Below are 25,542 nucleotides of genomic sequence, written 5' to 3'. Positions count from 1 at the left end.
AAAACTTTTAATTAAGAGTGTAACAATATGTTTGTTCTTTATTTCAACATATATGATTATTATCTTTAATGCTTATTCTTTTAAATTTACTAATTTATTAGTATCTTTAGTCAGCAATTAATATCCTTTTGTTCGTGTCCAAAATAAGCATTTTCTTTCTTTGCAAGTTTAAGAAGGCATTTTGTTTTCTGTTATTAACGATTGAAAGCGTGGGATAGCAAGACATTATTCACCAACCCAAATACCGTAAAACCCCGTCTGCAAGCATACATAGTGTTTTTTATGAAAGCTAAATTAAATCGAAGCCAGCGTAAATATACCAATACAATAGATTGGTCTTAACATAATACATGTTTGTATATGCTTGGATCCGTAATTTATTTGCTCATACTCCATAATGGCGCCTGAATTAATGTAGCTTTCATCAGAAGCACCCTATATGCTTGTAGACGGGGTTTTACGGTACTTATTCTTTAATAGACTTGTTGATTGTTAAAAGCATCATGTCAAGTGTTAACGTCCTAACTCAACCGCTAATCTTAATCAAGTGTTAACGTCCTAACTCAACCGCTAATCTTAATCAAGTGTTAACGTCCTAACGCGACCGCTAAGCTATCATGTTATCAGTTATCTCTGACACTATCCCGGGATACTAGCGGTTATGAAGAGCACATGATATGTAGGATGTCTGGTTCTTACATATACGCCTTGTTTTCGTAATTTGTAGATCTTCTTCTTTTTAGGGTGTCCACGGCACAAGATTAAATGGGTTTCAGCTAGTGCTGCATACATTTTTTAGCATTCTCATTGTGAACTGCTAAGTCAGCAGTTGTGCATGTTTGGTCCATTTGAGGGCAACACAGTAGGTGATCCATTGTTTGTGGTTCTGTTCCACAATCGCAGGTTACATTGGCTCTGTATTTTTTTAAAACTCCAATAAAATACTTTACTTATCTCATTAAGAGGCTCAATATAAAACCAAATCATGTACTGAATACAATGCGGTGTCACATACATGTATTTTGATATAGCAGACTGATACTACAAAATGGGAAGTACGTATATGCTGATGTTTTAAGTATCAAAAACCAGACCTTTCTGTAATAGCACCGTATTGCCTGAAGCAGATATAGGTTAAGCAAGAGATATGCACTTAGCACACCTGTTACGAAATCTTTCAATATATATTGAATTTATCTTCGAGGCAATAGTTAATCCGGGTTCGGAAATTGCACAGGTATCTGTAGTCCTAACACAACTGCTGTGATACCGAATGCTTTGAATGCTTTAAGGGGGTATTACAACCCTAGCCATTTTTGTGCATATATTTGCATTTTTCTCAAAAATTATAGCACATTGGTGACAAGTAAGATATGTATATTATAGGGGCAATGACTACAACTACTACACTGAAAATTCAGCAACTCAAGGGAAGTAGTTATTGATTTATTGATCAAATAGTGGTCTTCCCTCATTTTTGACTGTAACTCCACAACTGTTGTCTATGCTGAAATAAAAATTTCCAGTGCAGTAGTTGTAGTCCTTGCCCCTATAATATACATATCTTACTTGTCACCGATGCGTTATAATTTTTGAGAAAAATGCAAAAATAGGCACAAAGTTGGGCAGGGGTGTAGTACCCCCTTAAGAATGCGGAGACTCGGTAATGTAGGGCACATTGATTCCGTATATTATAATAGTGCCTGCAAGAGCAATGATAATAAATGTAAGACATATAAAAAAAGGTTAACACGCCTTGATTAATACATAATTGGTACTACATACTTTAATGACAAGAAAGGGTGTTCTACTTCAACGTCTATGGTTCTATGGTTCTCTTTTGTATATCCAATGGTCACATTAAAATGTGTATCCAATCTGAACGACAGATTCATTATTGAACAAAATTATGTAGTGAAGATAATATAATTCAGTCCCGAATGCCCATATTTTGATACAATGAATACGATACGATGACTTGAAATGGGAAGTAGGCGGCTGATGTTCGGACTTTAAAAGATTGGAAAACAAGCCCTCCCTATCATATCTTCTATGTCCAAAATGCTTGAAGTGCATACTTGTTAAGCTAAGCATCTTCAAAGATTATTGCTCACAGCATACCTGTTATTATGGTTCAACAATCCTATGTGCTGTAGCAAGACGCATTAGGCTAAAAATGCTCTTGTCATCAGCTTGATTTGTATTTAACTTTTTATAGATACTTTTATAATCAAAATGTCATTTCTGAGTATTCAAAAGTATAGGCCTACATATTATAAGTTTTAGTTTAATTACACAATTGAAGTACAATTGTTTATACCTACATGTACAATCAAATCAAGCAAATTTTCTTCTAAATATTTCTCAGAATCTAAAAAAAAATATTTTTGCCGTTTCATCTGAAATGGAATCACTAACAAAAATGAATGCGCTTGAGCGCTATAAATCACAACATCTTTTAGCCATATCAATTATTTTGTTGCTTGCCATCCGTATGTTGAAAATGAAAATGAAAAGGTGATCCTAAAAAACTGTCAAGAGACATTGTGCTTCATGGGTGGCCAAACACTTCGGCAAGATGTTACGTGTCTCGCTTATAAGCGCACTATTGACAACTCAAGTTCTTACGTGTTTTCATTTGAATGATTAAGCATGACTAATGACAAATCTAAAATAGTTCCATCCTTACACTTACAGACAATGAAAATAATGACGTCGTGCTATGAATACTAATGTGTGTCGACTGAACACCTGTTACTAAAGATTATAAACGCATTGTTTTAAGGGGTGAAAGCAAGACGAATAATGTTCTATTCGATCCTGATTCATTACTTTGCTTTGTATGTAATTGGTTTGAAAATTATGGCATTTGTCATTTATACTATGTATTTTTGAAGTTGTGAAATAAATGTTTCTTGAATTGAATTGAATTGAATTGAATATAAGTTGACTGTACCGAAGTTTGTAGATTCGTATTAAATCAGTATATGTGTGAAAACATACCGAGAATACACTAAAAGATTGAAGGTCAATGGTAATCCAACGCATGGACATTTGTTTTACTTGATGTGAATATATCTCTAGTTAGAAAAAATTGTATTTGTAACACATTACATTTTAATATTTTCTTCGGGTAACCCAGCTCCATTGTATTTTTTTTTCTAAATTAATTTAAAAAAGAACCCTGGACATATTTCTTTTAATATTTTATTTGGAATCTTGTTATAATATTTTATTATTAAACGAAACTGGCATATTCACCTTCAACTTTTAAAATGACATCTTTTCTTACAGAACTACTCATTGTGACTGAACGCAATGATGTGTGGCGCTATAAATTGGTCCAAATGTGTAAAACAATCGGGTTATATATCAAGTTATTATTATATACATAACTTTTTGCATTTTGTAAAACATTTTTCGACTTATTTTAAAAAGTATTAGGGAAAAACTTATAAGTTACGATACAATCATACGTGGGAGTGAGACGTAACTTTGCAATTATAAAGTGCCTCTAAGAGCAAACTAATAAATATAAGATAAGGTAAAAAACGGGGTCATTTAAAGAAAAAGGTACTATACAACCAGATGTTTGGTTTTGGACTGTATCTCTCTTGGTGACATTTAAATGTATAGCAAACCTGATTGAAGCGGTCAACAAAACCATCTATGTGATGAATACAAATGTCCCAAATGCCAGACGTTTGTATGCTGTTGGGGTTAAATGGTTTATATGTGAAAATTCAGTTGATATTCTGAGTGTAAAAGGTTGGCAAACAAAGACTTTCTACAATAGTGTCAATTACCGGAAGTGGGTACGGGTTATTCAAGCTTCTTCAGCGGTAATATTGCATGTTACCTTTTAATTTAATCTGTCTTACCCGTAAAAGCTTTTTCCCCTTTCTCAAATGCTGTTACATGTACCCCGACTGTGAATTTCAAGAAACAAAGGAAGATAACAAAACAACATGCTCCATCACTTTCGGCTCACAAACAATCTTTTATTCCTTTCAACGATTATCCGATTTTACATGTAATTTCGAAGGAGATATGTTTAGTAGCGCAAAAATAAATCAATAACTACTTGCCTTGAGTTGCTGAATTTTCAGTGCAGTAGTTGTAGCCCCCTATAATATACATATCTTACTTGTCACCAATGCGCTATAAATTTTGAGAAAAATGCAAACATAGGCACAAAATTGGCCAGGGGTGTAGTACCCCCTTAACACTTCATAAACATGTATTGTCATCCCGCTCAACGCCCCTGCTCAACGCTTAACTCACGACAGTGTTTATAACCAATACAAGGTCTGGAAACTTGCCAACGTGGGTTCTATATGGTGTGAGGTGCCACAGCATCACCTGGTGATCGCAACAAAAAGAGACAGAGAGACGGGGTAAAATTTGAACATCTGTACATCTGAACCCCGTCATGTTGATCATATAACTTAGCTACTACTGCACATCGTCATCATCCCTATATCTTCGTGTCAAAAATTGCCGTGATAGTACAGCGAATCCTCTCGTTTTTCAACAGCTACGCATGGCGATTTTGTTCGAGATAGACCGTGCGACTCAGGCTAAGCATACCATGACTATCATATGAGATACCACAGAGTTTCTATATTCTACACATTATTACGATTTGTGCATGCTCTAGTACCCCATATGATGTTTCTATTACAAGAAAAATCGATTTGTTTTCAGGTAAAACCAGGGTTTTGTTTCCAGTACACTAACTCGAAAAGCAATACACTAATTAGCGGGGCCTTGCAGCTTGCTGTGGATATCTTTTACTGCATTTTATAAGTAAAGATTTTGAAACCCAAAGTAAAAATTGTGATATATTTAATTTTGAGAATTACAATTATACTTTATAGGTATAAAGGAACACGTTTAGCCCATTCAGTTAAGTTCCAGGTGCAAGTCCTATAACACAATGCATACCGTAAACGTTCGCCTAATGGCGCTATGGGCTCCCTTGACATAACTGGAATTTTAGACACAAACTAAAAGTGCACTCCCAAAATAATCCCACCAGCAAATAAGGGTATGTACCCTAAATTCTTGTTGGGAATTTTAGAGGAGGGAGCTCTCTGTTTTGTACATGAAATTTATCTCAAAGCAAATGACCCAGGTGCGCCATTAGGCGAACGTTTACGGTATGTAAACTTTCTTTATCTGTGTCAATAATGGAATATTGATTTCAACGGAGAATGGGGCTGTATGAAAAAAAATATTTATAATACAGGGTGTTGACACTGTGTACTGGACCTGAAGTCCAAGGATGTTATTGGTGTGATTCATGAGACGGTTGGAAAAGGGAAATGGGTTAGGACGAGAAATTAATGAATTTTTCACTGGGCCTTACAGCAGTGCTTACAAAAACAAAGGGAACCAAAAGTCTTGTCTGCTTTCTCGATGACTTTGGGTAACAGAAGTAAAACTAAAATGCCACATTATAACATTGTAAATTTTAACATATTACAAGTATCTTTCTACATACTGTGTCATTAATAGAGAATTATTTTGTGCCAAGGCAAGAGAATAAGAGAGAGATGTGTAAATTACCAACTTAATAATATCATATTTTGCGCTGACAAAAAAATAATCAGATTCCTCCCACTAAGTGGCATCCTCATCATAGGTCCTACAGATCCCGAATTATATAGCTTAAGATGTACACTCATACACACATAAGTTGTCACTATTATAAAGTCTCATCCGGATAATAGTTTTGCCACTGCTTACTGTGCAGCGATTGGTTGAAAACACTATGAATTGTGCACTGTTTTGCTACTGTGTTCAATCACTCTGATTGGTTGAAAGTTTAATACAATAATAGCTGCAGTGCTCAAAGTGTTGACATTGGTATTATTGACATCTCATATAATAGGTGAAATGACAGAAAGAGCATTTGAAATGCTGGACAATCAGATATTCTAAAAATATTTGGTGTCATTCAGCTGCTTGTTGGTTGGACAAGGTGACTCTCAACAGACTTTTCCATTCCATGTCAACTCCAGGGAGGACATTACTCTTTCCATTGAGCCTATTAGAATACTTTTAGCCGAGATATTCATGCAAAAGCCCAATTGTACACCTCTTCAATTCTTTGGGACTGATGACTTCAACACATCAGTTTGCATTCTCCATAGAGTTGTACATAGGTCATTATACATGCGAAATCAAAAATATGTACAACTCTATGGAGTAGGCAAACCTAAGTGATGTGTTGAAGCCATCGAGTCCCAAAGCCAATATCTCTCAGAAATGATGTCCAAGGACATATCTTCAACATACCTGAAGTTGATGGTGGGGCAAAATGTCTGACATTGGTTTTCAGGGGGGTCAAAATGTACAAAAAATGTACAATTGGGGTTTCGCATGGGTAATATCTCAGCTAAAATTATACGAATAGGCTCAATATTGGAAAAGAGTAATGTCCTACCAAAGGGCTCTGACTGGCAAAAAAATGGACAAAAAATTATTTTTACTTTTGGAGTTCTGACCCCCCAAAGTTGGTCCTGGATGGACGAAGTTGCATTTTCAGGGCCCTATATCTTTTAAGGTAAAGGAGTTACAAGTTTTCTGATGCCAGATTTGAATTCTACACAAATAAGTACCCCAGGATACATACTTTTCAAAGTTGTAAAGGGTTCCCTTTATACATTTATGGACCTCCAAACGTCGTCTTTCGCGTTGCGACACATTTTTACACTGACCCCCTAAATTTCAAATTGATGCCACGGGAAAACGAAATGGAGTATGAAGCTCAAATTTTCGGGATTGTACTTTCTCATCAATATCTACCACCACACAGAAAAAGAAAAAATTGAAGAGGTGCTGCGGTGCACATCCCTGAGTTGACATGGAATGGGTCAACATCTTTCCTAGAATTACAGACTGCCAATGAAGTCTTCACAATGCAGTATTGTTGCTACTTCATTTATCCATGTATTAATACGCACACAATATAGCACCCAAGGTAGCATAAACAATTGTTTGTATTCCGTCACCTTTTGACAAAAGAACAATTCTTCAGTACGGTCAGGTCAGGTTGTTATTAGAAACCTTATCTATTATTCATAATTTGAGCGTAGAAGGTTTAATCAAAAAGTCCATCGTGTTCCATAATCATCTCTCCTGGTAAAGCATATACTACTTAAATTGCTAGTGCACCTAAATATTTACCCTCGTCGTGATGGTTAAAAAATAGATTTTTCTCCTCCCTTTTTTTCATGGTGGAACAGTTGAGGCTTTTGGTGCCTTGTATTAAACGAAACTGGCATATTCGCCTTCGAATATACACATATCGTATTTCCTGACATCCGTATTCGGTCTATTGTCATTTGGTCCAATTCTTATGCCACTTCAAATGGGGGTCTCGGCTGCATTCTTCATCTGACAAGTATTAAAAAAACTGAACAAATAAATTACCCTATACATTAAAAGAAAACATTTTCAAACGTTTTTTTCGACTCTGTGTTTTACGCACGCACACTAACTACGCTGCTCTCTAAAATATATTTTCCTTAACACTTGTTTTGCTGACCTAATTTGTACATATTACATGTGATACGCTGTCAAGAGGCATTTACGTTTTCATGGATGGTCAAACCCTGGGGCAAGATGTTACGTGTTTCGTTTTCATCAGCGCAATAATGACCACTCAGGTTGTTTCGTGTTTTGTTTTAAGTGATTAAGCATGGCGAATGGAAATTCCTAAAATAGTTACAACCTCACACTTACGTACAATGAATGCTAGTGTGCGCTGAATGAAGATCAACTCTTATTGAATCAAGGATAGAACATAACAAATGTCTGCATTGTATAAGCAATGTAAATTTTTTTATATAAGGACAGCTTGGTCTATTTTAAAATAGACCAAGCTGTCCATATATAAAAGTAATAAATTAGCAGTGAGTTTCACAGTATCATTGATTAAATGTTTGCACTATTTCCTAGTCTTTTCAACTTATAATTGGCGAACATTTTCTTTTATTACTAATCGCACAAATTAAGTCTTAACTTATGCTCGTGTAGGTTCTCATAATCGAACATTACGCGTCGCGCAATTCAACTAGCGCAAGTGCTGCGCCCGAGTTAATGCATGACGTTATGGGTCTCATTTCTTCGCCAATTAGAATGACTACCGGGAAACCTGCTAGATGAGTAAATTGGAGCGTTCAGCAAATAGGATTAAATGGGATTTTGAATATATTTTAATAACTATATTCAACGTTATCAAGGGCGGTATATTCAAAATAATAGTGATGCTACTCTGGTGAAAAGTGACCCTACTCTACCTACGGATATGTCCGTATAGGTGTGAAGTTGCGTTCTAATAAATGTAATTTAAGTAACAAGCAGGAGTGTGTAGATTCAGAATCTACTATATAGAGTTACATTAGTACGAAACTTCAAGGTTATACTGGGTCGGCAATGTTCTCTGTCGTCGACTGCTACCAATATTCTACTTTTTGCGGGTTCATCCAGCATTGTCTAGTAAGAAAGTAGTCGTGTATGTTTTTATGAAAGTAGGTGTATGTAAAGTGGAACTAATTCTGAACCATATCCATCCCAACTCTCTTGCCGAGTTCAAGCATTTATTGAAGACTCGACTTTTAGACTATCAAACTGTATAGTGCAATAAATTGCATGCCCTTTTATAACATTGTTATTGATCTGAGCCGTCCTATATGTTGTAGTCAGGTCAACTGTGTATTATCTTTCTAGTAACGTACTTTTTAAACTTGTATAGCATTCTGGTATCAATTATATAATTTGATTTTCCTTTGATGTATTTTAATGCAAAGTGCTTAGGGGCCTCTGGGCATCAAGTGATATATCAAATGCTGCGTTATTATTATTTTTCAAGGTCATCAATAATGCGGCACAATCCCCGGGCATCTCTGTCATAATGAACTTCGGACTTTGTGTTTTTGTTATTTTGTCTGGGTTTGATGCTTGAGAGTTTTAGTGCGCCAGGGTGCTGGCACAATTAAGCCCCCTCCCAAATTAAGAGTAGGGTTAATTTTATCATGTGATTTAAGTATTTCGTAGTCTCAGTAACTGAGACATTATCATTTACATTTACATTAATGCAATTTGAGCTTCCTAATAACTGTTTCCATTCCCTACATGTTGTCAGATGTTCCATTTCAATCAAACACATCTCTAAAGTTTTCTTAGTATGCCTAAATTATTATGCTTACCTTGATTCCTTTGTATTTGAACTAAACATGTTTTTAAAAAAGATAATTTTCTCCGCAGTTTCTCTGCGCGGCATCACATTCATGCAAGGAATAATGCATTGTGGGAATTTCTGTGGGAATACCTGTCACGTATTATTTATCTAGGTGTGCGCGATGCACATTCCTTGGCAGGTGACAATAGTTTGGTCGATCAATTGATTTTACACCCAAACCTATGATTATTCATGCATGGGTTTAGCAATAGACTATTCATATTCATGAATTCAAGCAAACGTATTTTTAATAATGAATAATTCTAAATCAAAAATCAATCGGGAACAAAAAAAACCCCACACAAACCGCCAGATACGGCCTGAAGGAGTATTTATATAACAACGCCGCAATGTGGATCTAAAAAATAAACAAAGTTTGACCTTTTCACCTACATCGAGTTCTTCATTCGATCTTTTCTCACTCCACAGAAGTTGGAAGGAAATTATTTTTCAAATTAATTAAATGTCAAGTCTGTAACAATTACGCAGCAACAAACACTATGCAAATGCTATTTCTCATGATGGTAACCTACGACGTAAACTATTATGAATTGTTTTGTATACGATGTTTATTTTGAGTAATGTCTGTATTTATCTAATGAGAAATTAGTGCATTTTCATATATGTGACACGATCTTGTCCATGGAGGCCAAAGGCAGCAACTTTGAAACTGAGATAAAGGTAAAAATATGGAGTAAAAAACAAAAAAATACATAAGAAAATAGACATTAAAATTTCATAACTTTAGAACTAAGTATGCTAAACCTTTGGTGTTTTCAGTAAATAATAGTATATTGTATGTGTAATGTAATAGTTAATTACATGATATGTCATTGTGTTTTTCGGTTACTACAGGATTAAGTAAATGCATTTTTAAAAGAAAACAAAAACAAATATGTTGTAATCAAATTTTCTTTTGAAATCTTAGTACTAATAGTACTATGTTTTCTTTTTTGTCGAGTCGTGGGGGAGGTTAAATTTTATTCTGAAACCTAGTGCTTTCTATCAACACCAAGTCAGCATTTCATCAGAAGATGCCATTTGGTTTGAACCATAAAAACGGAAGTTTATACCGACAAATTAAGCGTTAATGTCATCATCACATGTGTATTTTTGCATGATCATGTAATATTCGTAAAATAACCCGACACTTCAAAGCATTTTTGGTCACAAGTCTTCCTGTTGGTGGTAATAACTCTGCGTTATTTAGTTTTTAGCAAAATAAATCTGCTATTATCAAAGACAGAGATAAAAAGATTTTATCGCGTCTGACGTTACTGTCGATTACGATCCTTGATTGGTGAATAGCGCGTAAAAGGTGGTGCCGATCGGAGAAAAGTAGTCCGATGCGTAGGACCTTTTTTTTAAGTTACCAGACTATACACATTTCACACTATGATCACTATCTCACATGGCACAAGAAAGACGAATCGCGAAAGTCCAGTAGGAGCGGTTAGTGGATTTTTGTGGTTAATCTTTCTTGAGCGATCAGAGTTTAGAGTAGTAGTTGGTAACTAAGAAAAAAACAGGTCCTACTCGTCGGACTAGAGAAAAGGAATAGCAGTAAATGGCGAAAAATTACGTACTTTTACAAGGAAACAGGCAAGACCTAACTTTTGAGACGGTTTGTGTGTTTGAAGGTGCACAATTGTCATCATCACGACACTTGTAAACAAACCGTGCTCGAGTTTGATTGACAGATGACGTCAGACGCGATAAAATCTTTTTATCTCTGTCTTTGATAGTACTTGTTTATTTTTAAAGGCCATATTGTACGTGGTAAAATAGCTTTGTAATTTATTCATTTTAAAAAGCAATCTAGTACGTGGTAAAAGAACCCTGACATGTATTTGTTTTATCCTGCATGTCGAAAAAACAAATCCCAGCAACATACGCATTGTTGCATGGTCATCCGGTTACGACATTACTGATATCTCCTACAATCTTGAATTACGTTTTACGAATACATTTCATCTGCAACGTCTTGTACGCCTATGTAATATTTAATATCAAATAACGAACAGTTTCACCATTCATTTGAGATACTTTAAATTTAATATAAAGTATACGGTTTGCCTCTTACCATTTAAGCAAATAAGATATATAACAGAAAACCATCACGATAATTGAAGAGTTATCAAATTCCTACTATACACTGACTGGTTTCATCCTTTGTTTCTTCGTTCTGGGAGCACACAGCTTGAAAATGCAGAGATGTGTTTTCTCTTGCAGCAATTCAAAAAACTCACGAAATTTGACACTAAACAGGCAAAGAAATAGGTAAGAAACCTCCGCAAAAGAATTATTAAAACACGTTCATTTTCAGATTTGGTTTTAGTTCATCTTATATGGAAGTCTTCATTGATGAAAACTATAAAATGTGAAAAAGGAATAAAAAGGGTCATTTGTTGAGAGATGAGACTCACTTTAATCCGAATTCGACATATAATTAAAAAAACGCGCACTTTGTAGAAATGCTACCGTGAAAGACCTGAAAATATTATTAAAAAATAAAATAAAATAAAAAAGCCTGAAATAATATTAATTGTTTGCATACGATATTTATCTTGATTAATGTATGTATTGATTTTATGCATATTCTGCACTTTTTACCATTTTTGTTTTCAAATTTAACCTACCCCATTTCCCAGAAACATGATTTCTTATATGTAATTAGCGTCATTCGGTTACCACATGCTGAAGTTAATAGTTTGTTTCATTTGACAAAGTAGAAACAATTGTAATCACATTTTCATTGACAAAATTCTATTTTCTGCCGAGTCTTGGTGGTGGAAGGGTTTTATATAAAAACTTTCAAATAATTATAGGGTCACAACTTTTTTAGAAATGTGCTAGGGATGGGCACAAGATAACAAATGGATTGCTTACTTCAACATTTAAATGTACTTGGATAAAGTTATGTTGGTAAAAGGGTGGGATGACACGCTCTTTTATTCTAATGATCACGAAATAAATCTATAAATCTAACGGACCTAGTACGACTCCCGTTAGACAAGGGTTATACTCGAGCTCTACAAAGTACTTACCCTCTCAATACTGCTGTATGGAGCGGAAACATGGACTCTAAAGAAAGAAGATGAAAACAGACTTTCAACATTTGAAATGATGTGCCTTCGTAAAATAATGGGAGTGTCACGTCTCGACAGGATCAGAAACACCACCATTCGCAAAACCCTTGACATGGAGTTTACCATCCTGGACAGAATATCAACAAAAAGACTCCGATACTTCGGCCATATCCAGAGAATGCCACCATCACGTTTTCCAAAATTAGCATTTGAGGCACATATCCATGGCAAACGCCCAAGAGGGAGACCACCAAAAAGATGGAGTGACTGCCTGAAAGCCGATTGTAGCAAAGTAAACATCAACTCTTTGGTCAAAGCTAGCAGACTAGCTCAAGACAGAAGGAAGTGGCAGGACATCATGAAACAGATGGCACCACGCAACCCCAAATTGGAGTGAACGCCATAGGTCAAGGTAGGTCAAGGTCATACTTATAATAGAATAATTGCAATTCATTAATTAAAAACGGTGTGTGCAAATGTATATTATTGTTTCCATTCTCATTGTTCCAGTGTCGAGGAATTAGATAAATGTTCGACGTAATTAAATACCACTGAAATAAATTCACTCTGTTTTTATTTTCTTAAATGCATATTTGATAAATTAACATTTATTTAACTTGACAAAACCCGATGAAGAACATGTAAATTCTGTGCAGACATTATCACTTCTTTTCAGCTACATGCTTTACTTCAATGTTTGCCAAAATAGCAGTATTTAGTTACATACGACGTTTACATTGTGTACGCGGTGTAACATTTTTGGTTGGTAGTGAAACGAAAATGGACAGACTAATCTGCTTTTCTTTGTGAGCAAAATACCCCCATGCAGCTGAATACATCGTTGACTTGGCATTTACTATTTTTTCTATTTCCCTAGAACAAAACCCAACCTTGGTTATATTACGCGTTGTCGGAATATGAAACTGAAACTAGACACGAAAAATTGCACAAATCTTCTTTGCTTCACAGGTTCATATTGCAGAAGTATTTACTGTGTGATACGAGTCGGTAATACCTTGTACCTTCTTTAACAATAATATGTTAAAACAGATATTGTATTGCTTTCTTCCAGTTTTTGAGTTTGCCATTAGCTTTTTTTTTAAACATTAAAATAATTTGAACTACATCATGTAGTTTGACTTGTTTGATTTAATATTCCGGTGGTTTTTTTTCGGAGGAACAGTGTATTTCCACGAAACGTCGTTTCTGTCTATTTGATTAGTGTCTATAAGCATTTGTGGCAGGCAGTGGCGGCGCTACGGGGGGGCTGCAATGGGGGCATTTGCCCCCCCCCCAAATATTGCACTCCCCCCCACTTTTGAGGTAAAACCCCAAAATCACGTGAATTTCCACTTTTTGCGGCAATTGTGCGCAAATTTGGACAATTTTGCCCCCCCCTGAAATTCATTTCACGTTTTACATTAAAATAATTTGAACTACATCATGTAGTTTGACTTGTTTGATTTAATATTCCGGTGGTTTTTTTTCGTAGGAACAGTGTATTTCCACGAAACGTCGTTTCTGTCTATCTGATTAGTGTGTGTAAGCATTTGTGGCAGGCAGTGGCGGCGCTACGGGGGGGGGGGGGTGCAAGGGGCATTTGCCCCCCCAAATATTGCACTCCCCACTTTTGAGGTAAAAACCCCAAAATCACGTGAATTTCCACTTTTTGCGGCAATTGTGCGCAAATTTGGACAATTTTGCCCCCCTGAAATTCATTTCCGTTTTACAGAAAACGTTTAAAAAGTCGGGTTATATAAAGGGTATAAAAACGTTTTAATAACATTCCAAAAAATGGGTGCAAATATTTTAACATAATGTTATTTTTAAAACACTTAAAATTAAAACACTTAAAAATGTTGTTGTAGTGTGTTTTCATACAAAACGTTTTAAAACTTTAAACTTAAAGACCTTTTAATGTTATTAAAACGTTTTTATGTAAACCAAAAGGTCACCTAAAATACATATTACTAACGCATCATGCGTGTTCGTCAATTAAGGTTTTAGTCTCCTCCACATACGCGGCACGCCAGTTCTTTCACTATGTGGAGTGAGTGGATGATCACAATGGCGGAGGAGGAGGAGGAGAATACTAGCTTTAAGACGGTCTGATTATATCAAGCATTTAACACCTCAGCTGACACCTCAACAATCACCATCATATTCCATTTATTTACTACTTATTGTATGCTCATTTTATCAGCTAAAATGACTATGAATTAATGTTTTCTCCCCCTGTCCCCTTGGATGGACGCGCATATTATGTGGACAGTGATTTTCACCACTTGTATCGGAGCACTGTTGTATTGTTTTCTTCAAGCTAATTCTCGTTGATGTCACTGTTTTTTACAACTTAACACATATGTGGGCCTTGAAATTGGTTATTTGTGGCTAACTTTTTTTCTACTTCTATGTCTTCATTCACTCGTTGTTTATTATTGCCTTCTTGTGTTCTAATTGTTTCCCCACATCAAGTTGGTACATTTTGATATTTTTTAATATGTTTACCAACGTTATACTTAGTTAAGTAAGAATAACAATGTGTTGATAATATATTGCTTCAAACGTTATCTAAGAACTTGAATTACATAGAGAATTAGCTCAAGCATACTTCAATGGTTGCTGAACAGAATGAAATTTAAATGAATGATATGGAGAAGTGTGGTGTTTGTTTGTTTTTGTTCTCTAAATGTAATATGAGAAGTTTTCAAACTATATTACTTTTTTATTCACTCACATAAGAAGATCTTAGTTGCCAAAGGCCTTACATCTACTTTTTGACTTCTTGAGGAAAACAACTTTTTTAATTGTGCATTATTACTTGTTCGATTTGATTCATTCTGTGTTTGGAAAAAGTGTTGATGAATAGAAACTAAAGTAATAGGGGTGGTACAATTTATTTCCCTCCTTTTGTGGATGTAAGGCCTTTTGCAACAAAATAAATGTACCCCTTTCTAGAAACCACCTTTGCAATCAAATTGGAGCTTTTTTTTGCACTATATTATGTAACTTGACCAATGCTTTCAAAATCAAAAAGAAAAATTGAATTATATCATTTACTTTTTTAATTAAGAATTTTTAATTAAACCTGGCAAAATGCCATATTTGAGCATTTCCGAAGCTACAACTTTTGTTAATTAAAATGTTGCAACAGATCTCTTCATATTCATTGTCAAGATTGGAGTGAAAATCCCAACCAACCAACGCTAAGCAAAAGTCACGCAGCAAATGATATGAACAACAAAGAGACAGAATAATGTCACGCAACAAAAGAATTGTAATAAATACTTCAAACAACAGTTATATTATATGCAGATAAAATATCACAAATGACAATAAAGATTAAATATATAGAGTTCCATCACAACGAACGTTGGCAGTTTTGCGAACAATGCGTTGAATCCATTCACAATGCCACCTCATGTAGCTACGCCTAGTTTCAACCAACGGTTACATGGAATGAAGAATGTAGACGAAAACCAACAGTTTCCACTTTCAAGCCCAGGAGTAGAGTATACACACACATGTACGGCTGTATAAATACAATTAATGAATCCGTGACAAGGATTTGTTTTCAAGTTCATTTCAATTTCATATGATTAACTTCATACAATATTCTATCTGGAAGACTATTTCATATTTCCAAATGAGCCACAGAATTTACAACTGTATTCTTGATTAATGAAAAATAAATTCCATAAAATGTTTAAATTCCTGAAGTGCATGTCTCTACAGCAGGATGATTTAAATTGTTTAATTATGTTCAATATGGAGCTTTTTGCTGAACACAAAATTTATCCCATTATGAAAATCTAAATTTGATTTTCCCGCCAAAACAATAATTTGAATTATCACAAACAAAGCTTTCTTTAAATAACTAATTCACCATTAATTCCACTTTACAATTTACAAACAATAGTATTTTACTTACACGAACAATGTCTTAACACCGCATGGTTCTCACAAAGTTGGAAAAGGCAAAGTGTCAGCTTCCAACGCGGCAACCATTTAAATTCCACCAAACTCGACTGAACTACAATGCACAAATTAGCTTATATTGCTGAATCTGCTTCAATAAAGACCTGTATGAAGCATCGCAAACTGTTAAAGCCTTTTTAGCCATAAGATGTTAATGAAGAGAAGAACGACCATGCTGGATAAAGCAGCATTTCACTCTTCTCAGTGAAATGGGAAGCAGATCCTATCTCATCAAGATGTTTAAATTGAATGCCAAGATTCCTGTGAACATATGCACCCACCAAGCCAGTGTCTAATTTACGTGACACACAAAATCTGAACAATACCTAATGAATTCTCGCGATTCCAAATACAGCGCGCCACCTACGATCACGCCTGGCTGATCTACTTCGCGCAGAGCATCATGGGTAAAAGTCGACATCCATGACGCGACGCGTCGACGATGAACCATCGACCCTGGAAACGGAAACGAGTGTTGCTGTCGATTTATACTCAACCATTTGTTTATTTTTTTCTTTTCATTTCTGCCTCCTTTTTAAAGTTAATTTCGACAGTCATGGTTTAGTCCTACCTCTGTGAATGTTCAGAGTGTTAGGCCTATTCCCACACAAATGGGCATCAATTAAACCCTTATTTTCAAACTTGTCCGAACCCGATCCGAACCCGAGGCAATAGACTTGATTAAAAAAATATGATTGGGAATACTTAGACCCTCAATCCCTCATGCATATATCCTTTAAAAAAAACCAATTTTTAAAACTTGTTTGTTTTAAGTAAAGTAGGCCTACTCTTATGCAATATTTAGAATAACGAAATATTCAATATTTTAACAGCATGAACAGCGTAAAGCATTTACTTTTTTTTGATACGATTAAAACGTTTTCGAATTTCAAATGTAGGCCTACTCTTCTCCTATTCAACCATCTACGGTATTAACTCGATGTCATAAATGTAGATGTCTCTGATCGACCATCTAGGCCTATAAACCCGATGTCAAAATGTCGATTTTCGAGTTTGGGTAGGGCCTAGGCCTATAATAGGAATGCTTTTGATGCAAGACAATTTCAAACAGGAAATTTAATCTAAAACGCAAATTCGTGCCTTTTTTTATTTCTTGTTTGGATAACTTTTCCCATTACCATGCATGATACATGATTAAGATAAAAGCTTTTGGTTTTCATGAATGTTTTGAATGAACGATTGTCTATTTTTTTCTCCTAACCTAGGCCTAATACTAATAGATGTTTTACATTTATAACCTTTTCACGAACTTGAACTTTTCTATGAATTAATTGTTTTAAAGCATTTTTCGTGTGACGTTTTGAAACGCTTTTTGTAGCATGATGTAGGCCTACTGTAAGCTACTGTATGATCACGAAAGGTCGTAAATTTAGAAGCCATTTCCTTCTATTATAAAACAAAACACTTTGGCCCCAATGTATAATGTCGGGAGAAAATAATATATACTTGCACTATTTAAAACAAATAAACCTGTTAATTTTAAAAATAAACTCTCGTGGTGCAATTCTGTCAACAAAATTACATAGGCTCATGAATCGGGGCTGGGGCTCCACCCCTCAATAAATTTGGTGCGGGCTAGAATACCCTTCTCTATAGGTACGTTTTCATTTTCATTTAGACCTTAAGTTATCTTGTTTTTGTCAGAAACATCAATTGCAAATTGTCCCTTATTGTATAGTATGCTTCACCGTAAATCGGTGTGTGTGTGTGTGGGGGGGTGTCCCGGATAGCCCCCTCAGTCTCAAAAGAAGCAGGCCTAAACAACGCGTTCAACCCCTCCAATAAAGCCCATCCCCAGATTTGACCTCTTTATTCTGTAGGTTGAGGCCTTGATCCATGGGCCTGATCCATTATTTAATATGCAAGAAATGTTGTCCTCCGAATTTAAACCTTTCCAATTTGGCCAAAGTCCACAATGCCGTAAAGGTTGGGCTACACTAACAGTAACAGTGTTGACTTATAATTTCATGAGAAAGAAAAGAAAATGGGAAAGAGTTTAATCTTTCCCATTTTCTTTTTTTTTAAAACACATGTATTGGCCTAGGCCTAGGTGTTTAAAATTGTCCAATTGAATATTTAGTCGAAAAAGTTTTTGATTTTTCAATGTTGTGCCGAGTGCCGACCGATAATATGTCTAATTTAAGAAACTCATTCCAACCAATGTGTGCTATTTGGGAGTAGGGCTAGGCCTACATTAAGAGTATTTCCTTGGGTTATGAATTATTACAGGGGAAAGATGAAATAAAGATGGCATGACATGCAAGAAAGCGGAAGTAAAAATAAAATATGAAAAAGAAACATGAATTAATATTAAAATCAGGCATGACAATTGTCAAATTTAAAACTTAATTGTGACACGATCTGGTCCATGGGGGCCAAAGGAGGCATTTTTGAAAATTGAGTTACTGTAATTATTAGTACATTACACGTACAATAGGCTATCATTTACTGAAAACAAAGGTCTAGCATACTTGGTTCTAAAGTTATGAAGTTTTTTCATGCCCATTTTCTGGATATGCCTTAAAATAATGATCTTTTAAAATTCATGTACTCTTTTGCAGTTTGAAACTTTCTTCATCTTTATTATAATGCTAGAACTCTATGAGGTATTGTTGAACTTATGCATTAAAGTCTCAAATTGAAATATTAACAAAAAATAAATATTATTTTTTATGCGGTAGGTTATGCCTCCAAAGTGTTTTTATTGCGATCGTAATTTTTTTAATGTTTGATAGTAAAATATAATTAAAAATACAAATTTAGGCTAAAAATAAAATAAAGACAAATCAAACAATTACAATAATAACAAAAACAATGTTTATACATATAAATGAGACATTAAGAATCTTTTTTTAAATTTACTTGGATTTCTTTGCTGTAGGCCTATCCCGCGCGGCGGGCCGCTATAACTTACGCGCATTCGTGCAAAAAAAACATTTTTAGAAAATGTAGGCCGATTACAAAAACGCAACACCTAGTAGGCCTATAGATGTTCTTAAGTATGCTGGTGTTATATTATTATCATATTGAACAAACAATAAATTCAGAAAGAATTAAAACAATTTATTCTAATAACCGAAATAAAACCTACGCGTTTTCCATTAAAAAGAAAAAAGAACACTGAGGCCTAGGCCTACTTCGCATTGACTAGGCTCGCGCGTATCGGGCTGAAAAGCATAGTAAAGTTTAAAAACAAAAAAAGGGCGGTTTTGGAAACACCTAGTATCAACATCAAGTTTGCGGGTTTTAGAAAAGGACATCTGTGAATATCAAACTGCAATATTTCACTTCAACAACAAAAATCTCAAACAATTTCAAAAAGTACTATAAAACATGGTGTTTTAAGAGTAATAATTGCAAACATGGTCAGCTATGGTCGATGAAAAAGGATGTCGACCCCAGACACGGGAAATGCCAATTTTCACTGCCGTCGTTGGTGGCGCGCTGTATTTGGAATCGCGTCAATTGTCCAGAAAAGAAATAGACTGGCCTAGCTATCCAGGTCTGACCACATACATACACACGTACCTAGATTGCAAGCTTCAGTGCACATACTTGCAACTAGATTTAAGGGGTCATGATATTAAGGAGAATTACCCAGAAAACAATCCACTTTTATTTTAAGGGACCAACTCCAATTTTGACATTCATTTATTCATTTATAAATGTGTTCCGGTGTTAAAATTGTTCCTTGCCATTGCTTGCCAAACTTTTGTCGAAATGATATGTAAGTGTGTCAAGTATCAAGCTTTAGGTTTGTCGATGGTGTTTACATTTAGATATCTACCTAATTGGGGATAAAGTTTCTGCATGGTTGATGAGAAAATCATATGATTATGTTTATTTTATTCGTCGAGTAGCATGCACAATATTATCTTAACACTTACTAACCTAGTGGCTAACTATTCTCTTCAATTCAGATCTTTAAAATAGCACACTTATCTTTAATTTATATTCAAAATTACAAACTCATTAAAATTTATTGAGTTTCTAGGTTTTTGTTTGTTTTCTTTTTATTATAGATATTATCTATTGATAGCGTGGGGAATATATCATAATTATCTCATGTTTATTTTGAAAATTATTACGCCAAGATTATATAAAAGTTGATATCATAATTATACTCTTCAATGGTTATCTATATTTTGACGTATAGAAAGAAAGAAGAAATGCTGCATGAAAATACTAAAAGCCTGTAAACTTTCAATTCCTAATGGAAATGTTCTTTCAGATACTGATGTAAAATTGTTCAACAAGTGTTAGTCTGCCTATAGTTTGATCGGCCCTTAATAGGCGGGAAATGTTAGGCTTTTACCACTACGCCGAAAAGCAGACCCACGTTAAGAGTTCTATTCGGTGACCTGTCTGTCCTATATTTTGTGTGTAAAGAAAGTAGACAAAGTACAGGACTTCAATAAATAAGTTGTGATGCCTCTGGCGAAATGTCACAAGCCAATTCTCAAAATAAAATAATTTAATATTAATCCGCGATGTTATAAGGCCCGTCTATTACGAGCTGGTCAAAGTATAATATTGTTTTTTAATTTATACATATTTTCTTACAACCTGTATTGAATAAATTTCCGAGACAATTTGTATCCCCATTGTGTCCCCTCATCTAAAAAACGAGGGAGGAATGCTCCCCTATCTCGTATAGGACTTTCGCGCATGTTATGTGGACAGTGATTTTCATCTCTTGTATCGCACTTTTGTATTGTTTACTTCAAGTTGCTTCTTCTTGGTCACCGTTGTTTTTACTGGTTTAACACATTAAGCCCTACAAGTTGTTATTTTTGACTATCGAACATACTACTTCAGTCTGTATTTTCGCTCGTTGTTTCTTGTTCCCTTCTGTATACAGCTTGTGCTTTACTTGTTTCCCTACATCAATTTGGTACATTTCCCTTTCTTTTCATAAACGGTTCCAAAAAAGTAAGCCCCTCCCCATAGACATTTTGGTATAATCCAAAAACGGCTTGATCAATTATCTTATTTTAAAGTTTGAAACATAGACTGGTTAATTATGCATCAAATGAGTGGGATTTTGTTGCTACTTTTTTTTTTGTCATTTTCATTGCAAAATACAGCCATTTATGACATTTTTGGCTAAAAAAGTTGCATTTTTCTACATAGGCTTTTTATGCTTCATTTGTGTGTGACAATTTGTCCCTTTAAGTGAGTAATTTAATGAAAAGCTTTTGCTGATTTAGGTGTCACAAACAGTGTTTATGGTTCGGTGAATAAATTAAATTGAATGCTGCAGCTTATTAATGTCTTTCAATAATGAACAGGCCTTCCTTCATGTGAGATGACATCCTCTGTTGGTCAAGCTGGTCCCCCGCATGCTGCCGGATTTGCTGTAAAGTCTTTTAAGGTGGTGTTGTCCATCACTTGTAACAAGTTGAGTCTTGATAACGGCCAGTCGGCTATCTATATAAATGATGTTTGAACCATTCAAGAAATAACCAATAAAATTAGTGTATTGGGATCCAGCATAAAAGATTTCACCAAAACCTGTTGGTTCATTGGATAAATTAATCATTGAACACACAATTTATTATTGAAGTTAAAGTTGTTCCTTCCTAATGAATTTAATTTGAATGAAAAACTTGTTAAATTTACGCATGTTAATGCATACAAAAGCCAATTTAGAAAAGTGCAACTTTTGTTTATGTATAAAATTTCATATATGGCTATACGATTACTCATTGAACTATAAAACAATGTGTAAAAATAATTCATGAACATCTTAATTTAAGTCATTTTGATAAAAACAAAATAGGTAAAAAAATATAAATGCATTCCTTTTTGATTAATTTGCTTTAAGTGAAAGAGGTCTGAAACCAAAAGAGGTGCATAAAAAACTATGTAGAAAAGTGCAGCTTTTTTTGACCAAACATTTTACAAATGGCTGTATTTCTCAGTGAAGATGATAAAAGATAACAACAAAACCCCGTTCACTTGATGCATAACTAATCAGTCTATGTCCCAACCATTAAAACAAGATTAATTGATCAAGCCATTTTTGGATTATACCAAAATGTCTTAGGGGGGGGGGGGCTTACATTTTGAACTCGTTTATGTAACCATAACGTTATATTTAGCAAAGTAAGAATAACAATGATGTTTTGATAATATGAAGAGCTTATTTCCAAACCGTGTTTTAACACTTAAAAGTCCACTATCGCATGTTTCTGATTTCCCTGTGCGATATTGCAATGTGTTGTGATGCTAGGTATTATAATTTCAGTTGGATGCACCATTACAAATCAAACAGTGGATGGACACACAGTAACAATACTGTGTGAGGCTTTTGTCTCCCAAATGAGAACAATAGCCTGCATATTGTTATGCAGCATTGTTATGGTAATAATAGCTTGTTGATGGAACAACTCATTGTTGCTAATGCCAAACTTGTCAAAGTAATTATAATGGTATCACACAAGTAAATGAGACACATGGGGTTGTGGACTTACCACGGTTTGGAAATAAGCTCTTCATAATATATTGCTTCAAACTGTATCTAAAAATTTGAACTGCATAGTGAATAATATATTTCAATGGTTGAGTGAAAATTAATAATATATGTATTTATCTCTAAATGTAATCGGAGAAAATCAATACATGTATATCAAACTATATTACTTCTTTTTTCTTTACTCGTCTACTTTTATTCATTTATTCATTTATTCATTTATTCATTTATTCATTTATTCATTTATACAATAAACATCCTCCGGTGATTATTGTCCTTGCCATTCCTCGCCAAAATATTGCGAAATGCAATGTAAGTATTATTATTCTAGCTTCAGATGTAGTGTTGTTTACATTTCGAAATCTACTTTATATCGAGGATAAAGCTGGTGAGTGCTGGTGAGAAAATCAAAAGACTGTATTTTATTGTATTTCGCCGAGTAACACAATATCATCTTAACAATCAAACGAGAAACTATTTTGTAACCCAGCTTCTTTAAAATCACGCTAATCTTTAATTTACATTCGAGATAAAAAAAACCTCATTGAAATTAGTTTCTGGGTTATTGTTTGTTTTTAATGAACATTAGAGAATGAATGTGGAGAAAACCTTCTGATAATTACAAACACTCGCTGAGCAGCAAGACATTCCCTCTAAGCTTTTAATCCGATAAGCTGATTATGTATATGTTTTCATGAATTGGAAGACATTCTTTGATGTATTACTGAGCTCAATCATCTGAAATTACTGGAGCATGAACCACCCGGGCTGGTGGCTCAGCATAGTATTTTATTAACAGAAGGTTTACTCCAAATTCATTTCCTAATGAAAGATGTTATCTATTGAAGGATGCTTCTTGTGTGTATTTTATATCTATAGCGTAAGGGATATACCATATAATAATAATCATCTAATGGTTTTAAAAACAAATTATTACGTTTATATTATGAAATTTATGATGTGTCTAGCAAGACATTTAAACTAATATTGCTGAGAGTGATGTGCTGGCTACCTCAGTCTTACCATGTTTTCGTTTGTATCAGTCACAGTTGTTTTCAGTTGTGGTGTGCTTTATGAGCTGTTTTGGGGTTGTAGTGCAATTCTATAGTTTAAACTTTGTGTAAATTTAATTATAATTGTTTATTTGCTTTTTCGTATTTTATTGAGTCATGGTTTATGAAATATGTATAAGCTCATTCTCCTCGTTGCTTCATATGTGCCTTGCTTTTTTCTTTTTTTTCCTTTTTTTTTTTTTTTTATTATGGCACAAGGGTGCGGTGTGGATTATGATTTTCATTTTGTTTATATTGTACTTGTATGAGATTTTGTTTATTTAAAAAAAAATATATATAAAAAATATTGTCTTGCCTAGGCCCTAATTTTTTTTATTGTTGTATGTATCATTATCATTGTTTTTATTATTATTATTATTATTATTATTATTATTATTATTATTATTATTATTATTATTATTATTATTATTATTATTATTATTATTATTATTATTAGTGTTATTATTATTATTATTATTATGTCACCCTGCATTAATTTGGGCATCTTGTCCAGATTTTGTCCTGGGTTTTTGTTCCTCCTTGTATTCTTGCATTGCTTATATTTTGTATTTTGCATTCCTGAATAAAGGTTGATATAACACATTATCATCATCATTCTGCCTGTAAACTTCTAAATTCTAATGAAAGTGTTCTTTCAGATACTGATTTAAAATTATGCAACTAATAAGATGGTATGATTTGATTCATGTTGCGACTATATAAAAAGTTATCTTAGGCGACGAAAAAAAGAAGCCCTGTTCTACGGGCGGATGGAATTTAATTTATCTTTCCCATTGATCCTACATAAAATGTTATAATAAACAATGCAAACATACACTCTTCCAACAAATTTTCGATTATTTTCATTCACATTTTCGATCCTCGAAGATACCTAATAGTTCAGGCTGTCGATGATTAGCGGGCGGTCATAACTTATTGAGACTGAGTTGTTTTTAACGCTCGTTTCAGGAAGTGGCCTCAGCAGACATCCGTAAACATCTTGTCGACCTCTTAGAAAACAGGTTATGTGATGCATTTACTTAACAACAAATAGACTATTCAGCATCTTGTATTAAATAGCAACTAAACGCGTGTGTTATTCATCAAATTTCGTTGCTGTGTTGTAGGGAAACAATAGGACGCTAATCTTTTTGCCAAAATGTAGCATATTTCATCCTGCTGTCCTTAATCTGATCAGGCTATATCTACACTGGTTGACTTGTGCGGTTATATTACTGCATGACTGGTTGGAAGCAAATACGAAACATAGATAAAAAAAACAAACATGTGTTAGGGTGCGTGAATGGAGGTGTGTTTAAGTTCAATATGCAATAAGTATTATTTGCAAATAAAAAAGCTTTGATAAGATTAGTAAGGTACCCAATTATGTATTCACTCATATTCCCATTCATTTTAGTTTTCTTCGTTTCTTGTATAGACGAATCCAACGAGCCAAGTCATGGTCAGGATTTGGTCGGCCATTTTTGGGTACCCGGTGCACCAAGCTGGTGTTGTGACTGCCCAATTGGGTGGATTAAAGCCGCTTAAAATTCGACGTTAGATTCTTTTGTGTTGTAAACTGTCATCATTATTTTGTCTACACGTAACACGGGTGATAGAAAGCAGTTTAAAATACCCTTCAAGGCCGCATCATTTCACATTTTAGGTGAGATAGCT

The 25,542-nt window shown here is 34.4% G+C and overlaps 1 protein-coding gene across 1 annotated transcript; it reads left to right on the top strand.

Annotated features, from left to right (window-relative positions):
• Nucleotides 1-12,394: 12,394 nt before the first annotated feature.
• On the top strand, nucleotides 12,395-12,736 carry LOC140160002 (uncharacterized). Its single transcript, XM_072183269.1, has one exon. The coding sequence runs from the start codon at nucleotides 12,395-12,397 to the stop codon at nucleotides 12,734-12,736; it is 342 nt and encodes a 113-aa protein (XP_072039370.1).
• The last annotated feature ends 12,806 nt before the right edge of the window (nucleotides 12,737-25,542 follow it).

Source organism: Amphiura filiformis, chromosome 9, assembly GCF_039555335.1.
Source record: "Amphiura filiformis chromosome 9, Afil_fr2py, whole genome shotgun sequence".
Classification (NCBI taxonomy): domain Eukaryota; kingdom Metazoa; phylum Echinodermata; class Ophiuroidea; order Amphilepidida; family Amphiuridae; genus Amphiura; species Amphiura filiformis.
The sequence above is the reverse complement of the archived record's forward strand: the minus strand, read 5'-3'. Positions and strand labels throughout refer to the sequence as shown.

Coding starts and splice junctions, on each gene's coding strand:
- LOC140160002 (XM_072183269.1), top strand. CDS start 12,395: ATGGGAGTGTCACGTCTCGACAGGATCAGAAACACCACCATTCGCAAA.